This window comes from Triticum dicoccoides, chromosome 2A (genome assembly GCF_002162155.2).
Source record: "Triticum dicoccoides isolate Atlit2015 ecotype Zavitan chromosome 2A, WEW_v2.0, whole genome shotgun sequence".
In the NCBI taxonomy this organism is placed as follows: domain Eukaryota; kingdom Viridiplantae; phylum Streptophyta; class Magnoliopsida; order Poales; family Poaceae; genus Triticum; species Triticum dicoccoides.
This window is the reverse complement of record NC_041382.1, coordinates 83,870,357-83,878,702: the sequence shown is the minus strand read 5'-3', so window position 1 is coordinate 83,878,702 and position 8,346 is coordinate 83,870,357. Positions and strand designations below refer to the sequence as shown.

At 56.4% G+C, this 8,346-nt stretch overlaps 1 protein-coding gene and 1 pseudogene across 1 annotated transcript; both read right to left on the bottom strand.

Moving 5' to 3' along the window:
* Nucleotides 1-253: 253 nt before the first annotated feature.
* On the bottom strand, nt 254-4,866 carry LOC119357661 (annotated as a pseudogene).
* Nucleotides 4,867-5,710: 844 nt separating this feature from the next.
* On the bottom strand, nt 5,711-7,180 carry LOC119359037 (benzyl alcohol O-benzoyltransferase-like). Its single transcript, XM_037625389.1, has 2 exons — nt 6,545-7,180; nt 5,711-6,145 (listed from the first exon to the last, which is right to left on the bottom strand). The coding sequence occupies exons 1-2, from the start codon at nt 7,178-7,180 to the stop codon at nt 5,711-5,713; spliced, it is 1,071 nt and encodes a 356-aa protein (XP_037481286.1).
* Between the last annotated feature and the right edge of the window lie 1,166 nt (nt 7,181-8,346).

The window sequence follows — 8,346 nt, the reverse complement described above, 5'->3', positions numbered from 1 at the left end:
CTCGAGCATTGGAGCCAGCGCGCGCTGACGGAGGAGTGCACCAATGGCGAGCGGTTCATGCAGAGGGAGTGCGAGGAGAAGGAGCGTCGCCAGAAGGAGGAGGAGCGTCGGGCACACGCCAGAGCAGCCCAGCTGGCGGTGTAGCCGGCGCAGCAGGGCGATGTGGCCCGGGCTTGGGAGGTGGTATTCCCGTGGGCTGGCCCGGCGCCGCAGCTGGTCGACCTCATGGGCGTTCTTCGGACGACGAGGATGCCTAGGGCATTGTGCGCGGTGGCGTGCCCCACCTGAAATCCACCATATCATCCCCCGTAGGTCATGTTCGAGATGAGGTACATCTGGGGCTTGGGGAACGGCGACCTCCTACGCATCGGGAACGTACCCTTCCTGCTCCACCCATGCCTTGGCCTCCAGCATCAGTCGCAGTGCCTCGCCTGTTAGCCCAGAACTACTCGCTAGCACTCGAGTACACTGATAGACGACCGGCGGATGAGCACACACACGTACTACTCACACACTTACTAGTGTATCTCACACACACGTAGTAGTAGCAGTAGTAGTAGTACACAGCACTTGAGGCTTGGAGCACACACGGTGGTACTAGAAGGAGGAAAATGCCTTGTATTGAAGTGGAATGGCCTTAGTTACAACCGGCCGGGATACATCTCCTTTTATAGGTGTTTGAACCGACCTAAACTAGAAAATATCAACTGATACATGTACCTGCACACATCTAGCTGTCCCTAGACCTAGAGACTACTACACAGCTGCTGCTGGTACAACGTACTAGACCAAAAGCTAGTACTACACAAGTAAGTCACGGCTGCTCCTTTTTCTTAGCTACTAAGCTACGACAACTGAAGTAACTTCTCTCCTCTTTTACTGCTGCCGCTGGTGCTGCATGCTGCCGACATGCCCAATACTTCCTAGCAAAGTATTTGTTGCTGCTGCCGCTACATGCATGCCTCGGAGACAAGGTTTGACCCAACAATCTCCTCCTCAACCTTGTCGAAGGAGCTTGTTTCCATGATCCCGATCTTGTCGCGTGGTTTCTGGAACCGTACACAATCAAGTGCCTTCATTGGGATCTCCGCCTTCTCATGGTTTGTGTAGCCCGTACGTCGTGCTTGTCCTTCTTGATCTCGCAATGCTGCGATTGTCCCGCAGGTACGAGAAGGTCCCCCTAGGCTTCGGAACCTGTGTGGATCGCCACCATTTTTGTTGGCATCGAACAAGTCTGACATCGCTGTTGGCGGGGACATGAACTGCCCGGGAACCAACTCGCTCGTGGGCGTCAGTGTTCCTGGGGTCGTAGTTCCTGATGTCACACTGCCCGGGAACTCCCTTCCCGGGGTCGTCGTGCCGGACGCCGCACTGCCCGGGAACTCCCTTCCCGGGGATGACTTGTCGGACATCACACTACCCAGGAACTCCCTTCCTGGGGTCGTTGTGCCGGACGCCGCACTGCCCGAAGTGGCTCCTCTCAGGGTAGCGAAGTCCTTGGTGTTCTTCCCATCAGACTTGCTTGTCGGGTCTCCTCCGACAGTTGTGAGTCGTGCCTTCCGCACGGACTCGATGGACCCCGAGCGCGTCAGGGTTGCTGCGTGGCTGACCATAGAGCACCGCGCCTCCTGCACAGCCTCGATGGTCGCCAGAGTCACGGTCGAGGCCTTGCCGCCCCATGACCGTCTCTTCATGGCCTCCCAGTTGTTGAGGCCCGTCGAAGAGTGCCGTGTTGCCCACACGGGCTTGCAGAACCCCGAGAACCTGGTTGTCGGGGTGTGGCCGACCTGAGAGTGTCGTGCCTCTTGCACGGTCTCACTGGTCACCAGCATCATGGTTGGGACGTGGCCCACCATATACGTCGTTGCCGTGCCTCCTGACACGGGCTTATTGGGTCCCGAGGATGTCGGGTACGCCTTTGCCGTGCCAACTTGCACGGGCTTGACCAGCGTCGCAGGGGACGTGGTTTTCAGGGTGTGGCTCCCCCACACCCGGGTCTTCATCTCCTCCCAATCGTAGCCTCCCGAGAATGTTGTTGCCAAGGAGAGCGCTACCGATGTCGAGAGGGGATTACTTGAAGAGCTCCGTGCCTCCCGCACGGACTTAACGGTTGCCGGCACCGTGGTCGCCGGAGGTGCTGCGCCCTCCTGCACGGCTTCGATGCTTGTCGGGGCCATGGTCTCCGAAGGCGCTGGGCCCTCCTGCATGGTCTCGATGCAAGCCATCATCATTGCTGGCCCATCGTCCTCTTCAGCCTCGACGAGGTTCGCCGCGGCCGTGGCATCCTCGTCAGCCATCCTCTTGCGGCACTCATGGGCCCAGTGGCCCTTGATGCTGCAATATCGGCACTTGTCTGGGTCGTCGTTGCCGGCACCTCGCCCGGCTCCACCCTGGGTGCGACCGCCGCCTCTGCTGCTCTGGGCACCGCCACCACGTCCTTGACGCTTCCTCGCCTCCCACTTCTTTGAGAATAGGAGTTGTCCGCCGCCGAAGCTCTCGCGGCCGTCATCAAGGCGGTCCTCGACCACCCGCAACCGGCCCGTGAGCTCCTCGATGGAGAGCTCGCTCAGGTCAAGCAAAGTCTCGATGGAGACCGCTACCTGAGCGAAACGAGGTGGAACGACGCGGAGAAATTTCCGCACGACTCTCGCGTCGTCCATGGTGTCGCCGAGCGCGCGGAGCTGTGACGCAAGGCTGGAGATCCGCATGGCGAAGTTGTCGACGAGCTCGCCCTCCTTGAAGGCGATGTTCTCGAAGTCCGCCCGCAGCTTCTGCGCGTTCGCCTCGCGCACGCGGTTGCTGCCGAGGTGCTGGGTACGGATGGCTTCCCACGCCTCCTTGGCGCTTGCCTTCGCCGCGAGCATGCCGTGCATCTCCGGCGGCGTGGCGCGCATGAGTGCCGCCACCGCTTTCCTGTCCTCCTTTCTCTCGACCAGGTCGTCCTCCATAGGAGCCCAGAGGCTCGCCGCATGGAGGTTGCACTCCATGATCAACGCCCACTCGCTGTAGTTCGAGTGCGTGAGCATCGGGAAGGTGATGGGTACGCTACCACTGACCGCGGTCTCGCGCACGACCTCCCTAACCACGACCTCACCGCGATGGCCGCGCCTGGAGCGGCTGCGCCCTCGCCGCTCCTCCGGAGCCGGCGACTGGGAGCCGTCCTGTGATGGCCGCGCCTGGGAACCACCCGAGGTGGTGCGCTGCTGAACTCCTTTACCATCGGCCATGGCTACCACAACCAGAGGCTCTGATGCCAATTGTTAGCCCAGAACTACTCGCTAGCACTCGAGTACACTGATAGACGACCGGCGGATGAGCACACACACGTACTACTCACACACTTACTAGTGTATCTCACACACACGTAGTAGCAGTAGTAGTAGTAGTACACAGCACTTGAGGCTTGGAGCACACACGGTGGTACTAGAAGGAGGAAAATGCCTTGTATTGAAGTGGAATGGCCTGAGTTACAACCGGCCGGGATACATCTCCTTTTATAGGTGTTTGAACCGACCTAAACTAGAAAATATCAACTGATACATGTACCTGCACACATCTAGCTGTCCCTAGACCTAGAGACTACTACACAGCTGTTGCTAGTACAACGTACTAGACCAAAAGCTAGTACTACACAAGTAAGTCACGGCTGCTTCTTTTTCTTAGCTACTAAGCTACGGCAACTGAAGTAACTTCTCTCCTCTTTTACTGGTGCCGCTGGTGCTGCATGCTGCCGACATGCCCAATACTTCCTAGCAAAGTATTTGCTGCTGTTGCCGCTGCATGCATGCCTCGGAGACAAGGTTTGACCCAACATCGCCGAGGGGCCTCCGGCACAGCTACTCGGCGGCGCGCACGCTGCCGCCAACGCGAACGAGCTGCCGTAGCAGCCCCTCGGCAGGGGCTGGTGGCTCTTGATCCTGACCCGGACGTTCACGAACATGTGCAGGTAGACCAGCTCATCCGGGCAGTACTGCAGCACGATGGCGTGGTAGCGCCACATGAAGGCGCCGATCAGGTCGAACCACGATGCAGCGGTGCGCAGCGCCTGGTACCGGAGCGCCTCCACCTCGCGGGGCCCGAAGAAGAAGGTGTGCTGCGAGAAGGTGTCGGGGGAGGAGACCACATCCTTCCTAGGGTCAGGGAGAGGCGCGTACTCCACGTGGTCGTGCGCGATAACTGGCGGCCAGCTGGCCATGAGGAGCTCGTGCTGTCACACCAGTCGGACAGTCGGCGCACCCAGCACGCTACGGGTGAATTCCGTCAGCGTCATTAGGAACTGCACGATCCCCGGGTCGTCAGCGATGCAGTGGCATCCAGCCACGTCACCTGAACAAAGAGCAAAGGGCGGTCGACAACAACGGCAGTCGCACTCTCCTGCTCGGGCAGCAGCTTATCATAACATGGCACTGGCGGCGCCAGCGAGTCTCCAAAGTCATCCATCCGGGCGTCGGTGTCCTCATCGACGAACACGACCCCCTCGCCCATGCACTCGACCAAGAGCTTCCTCGTCGGCTGGAGCTCCCGGAACTGGCTGGCGAGAGGGTAGTAGTGCACCAGCGTCTCCGAGATCGCCGACTTGATGACCTTCGCTGGGTCAATGCCGGAGCTGGAGGCGTCTCTGCAGTAGAAGGAAGCGCTGGAGCGATAGAAGCGGAGGGCCTCCTGGTCGTCGATGTCGGAAAGCACCTTGAACTCGCAGGGCGTGGGCCTCGCCGGCACCAGGAACTCGTTGCTCGCCCCGCCGGACGGATAAGGTCGTTAGTGCCCGTGTCACAGACATATCTGCCTGCCTAGAAACTTCAGGTGATGGTACTTTGCAACTGCTTCAGCGAATTGGTTTTGGTGCCTAGGCCTTTCACAACCCATGCAATTTACCCGGCCCGACTACCTAGGAAATAAGGGTTCATATCAATTTCTATATGTGTGTGAAACTATATGTATAGTAAGCTGGATGAAGAATGGATGGAATATGCTGGACGGAGTATGGATGGATTGATATATAAGCTAGCTAAAAAAGGACCCTGAATTTCTTGAGGATTGCTACATGAGGAAAAGAGAAGAGAAGACCTGACTACTCATGGAAAAGAGAAGACCCGGCTTACTCCATATTATGGAACTTCACACCTTAAATCTCCTCGATTAATGAATAAAAAATAGCAAAGTAGAATTAACTCCGGTTGTACTATATCGATGACTTGTATATGAAAAAAAAAAACCGCCTCACTTTCATATTCTGAAACCTCATATCTTGAAATCCCCTCAAATGAATGAAAAAAAATAGATTAAATAATTCGCTGGCCTTTTCCAACTTCATACCTTAAATCCCCTCAAGCAATGAATGGAAAAATAGATTATTGATTACTTCATGTTTGGCGAAACTCAGAACTTAACTATTTCTTATCGACATGTTCGCATGGTTATGCTTACATATATAATTCTCACTAAATTCAAATGCACACTATTTATTTTCTTGTTGCAACGTACATGCATGTGTGCTAGTTATTATAGATAAAAACACACGACTGACGAGGAAAAAACCCATTTACATGTATATATCAAAGAAAACCAGACAACATATACCGCGGTGGAAACAATCCACAAGAGATGCATTACTAGCGCCACGACCTGGCTGTCTAGCACAAGCACAACAGTGGCCGAACTTGGTGCTTTTTTGATGTTGTGTACGCAGAAGCCTACCACCACAGCGCTTCTACAGCTTTGCGAGAGTGTGACCAGAAACCAAGGCTGACTTGTTCTTGTCCGCATCAGGTTCACTGACAGTCCCACCGCTGACCGTAATGAGCCCCTTGCTCACCTCCACCTTCAGCCGCTCCAGCGCCAGCACCGGCAACCTCGTCGGCACGTTGACGCCTGCCTCACCGGCCTCGTTCCTCCCCTCCAGATGGAACGTGGCCAGAATGATCGTCGCCGGGCCTCCGTACACCGGCGTGCCCCACCCGAAGTCCACCGCCATCATCCCCCCCTGGGTCATGTCCGAGATGAGGTACGTCCGGGCCTTGGGGAACGCCGGCCTCCTGTGCGCCGCGTTGAAGCCGGCCACCGACTGCACGTACCCTTCCTGCTCCGCCCGTGCCTTGGCCTCCAGCAGCAGCCGCAGCGCCTCGCCGAGGGGCCTCCGGCACAGCTGCCCGGCGGGCGCGCACGCGGAGGCGAACGCGAACGAGTTGCCGTAGTAGCCCCTCGGCAGGCGGTGGCGGCTCCTGTTCCTGACCCGGCCGTTCACGAACATGTGCAGGCGGACCAGCTCGTCCGGGCCGTACTGCAGCGCAGCGGCGCGGCACCGCCACATGAAGGCGCCGATCAGGTCGAACCGCGACGCGGCGGAGCGCAGCTCTGCCGGGGCCTGGGACCGGAGCGCCTCGATCTCGCGGGGCCCGAAGAAGAACGTGTGCTGCGAGAAGATGTCCGAGGAGGAGACCACGTCCTTTCCGAGGTCGGGGAGAGGCGCGTACTCCACGTGGTCGTGCGCAATGGCCGGCGGCCAGCTAGCCGTGAGGAGCTCGCGCTGCCACACCGGACGCACGGTCGGCGCGCCCGGCACGCCGCGGGTGAACTCCGTCAGCGCCGTCAGGAACTGCACGATCCCCGGGCCGTCGGCGATGCAGTGGCATATCTGGAACCCGAAGACGAAGCCGCCGCACGTCAGCCGCGTCACCTGAGCAAAGAGCAAAGGCCGGTCGACGACAACGGCGGTCGCGCTCTCCTGCTCGGGCAACAGCTCATCGTAACACGGCACCGGCGGCGCCACTGAGTCTCCAAAGTCTTCCATCCGGACGTTGGCGTCCGCCTCGACGAACACGACGCCCTCGCCCGTGCACTCGACCACGAGCTTCCTCGTCGGCTGGAGCTCCCGGAACCGGCCGGCGAGAGGGTAGTAGTGCACGAGCGCCTCCGAGATAGCCGACTTGATGGCCTTCGCCGGGTCAATGCCGGACTTGGAGGCGTCGCCGCGGTAGAAGAAAGCGCCGGAGCGGTAGAAACGGAGGACCTCCTGGTCGTCGATGTCGGAGAGCACCTTGAACTCGTAGGGCGTGGGCCTCGCCGGCGCCACGAGCTCGCGCTCGCCCCGCCGGACGGACAAGGTCGTCAGTGTCCGTGCCACAGACATTTTTTGGGAAAGAAACTTCAGGTGCTTGAGCGAATTGGTTTGGCGATGCATGGTTCCATATTATATAGGCAGGCGCGGCGATGCGGGCGAGCGGAGAAACATTTTTCAACGATGAGTTTGAGACTGAGATTACATTGGGTAGTTCTTCACAGAAAAACTGTCAATCAGGACACAGGCTGTATGTGTAGCTAGGTAGGGCGATCTAACCCATGCTCAACATGCATTGGTGCACAGGGTATCTCCGTGGCAATTCGTATCCGAATCTAGCATCTTTCCGAAAGCTGAGTTTCAGAATAATATTTCCGTTGCGTAGTAGGAGTACTATATATGTACTGCGCGTTCAGCTGGCATGTCGGATTCTCCGAGCCATGTAAATATGGTTCTGGTTTTCTAATGCAAGTATACGTCTTTGATCACGTATCTATCTAGGAGCATATACTCATCTTATTCATCCACATAGGCTACATTTTCCACACCGTTAATGTTGATTTCTCACATACAAGACTTTCCATTAGTAGTACATCTAACACAATCACATGCACCAGGTGAGGATACGGAACCACCAATCACCACATACACATAACACAAGCAGACATGAATATGTGGCAATCCAATTCGGCACTCGAGCTCACATGGTACTGCTGCTCCTACTAAATTAGAGATTGTACAAGAGAAAAAGAAAAAGAATCACTACATTCTACCGCTCTAAAATGTATTCTTTGTAAAAAAAAATATCAAACATTAATTTTAGGAGGATAGTGCAAATGACGTTTGAAAATGGAACTAAAGTGTATAAGCAATGTAATTTACATGGGCCGTAGATTGAAAATAAAACGGAGCAAAAATACATGAGAGCAAACCAAATATACGTGGGAACTGAACTGCCGTCGATGGATTTTTTTGGTAGCTTGGCTGCATGTTGCTTCAGATTTGGTACTACCCCCCCCCCCTCTCTCTCTCTCTCTCTTTGTGTGTGGGGTGGGGGGGGGGCGCGAAGCAGTCGATCTCTAATTGCCGACTGCCGACCCATCGCCCCAATGGCCGTCGCATCAGTTCTGTTAGTTAGGAAGAATGAGATTGCACGAATCGATAATCATTGATTGTGTGCATGGTGCACATGTATAGGTACAGGGTGGACCAGCCTCTACTTGTCTCCCAAGATGTACAAATATACGAGGGAAGAGAGAGAGATACAACGGTATAAATACAGACCCAAG

What these genes read in the sequence shown, in the direction of transcription:
- LOC119359037 (XM_037625389.1), bottom strand. Translation starts at nt 7,180, where the DNA reads ATGCATCGCCAAACCAATTCGCTCAAGCACCTGAAGTTTCTTTCCCAA. An exon ending in GCGTGCCGGGCGCGCCGACC is followed by an intron (nt 6,146 to 6,544) that starts GTGCGTCCGGTG and finishes CCCGCCGGGCAG; the next exon opens with CTGTGCCGGAGGCCCCTCGG.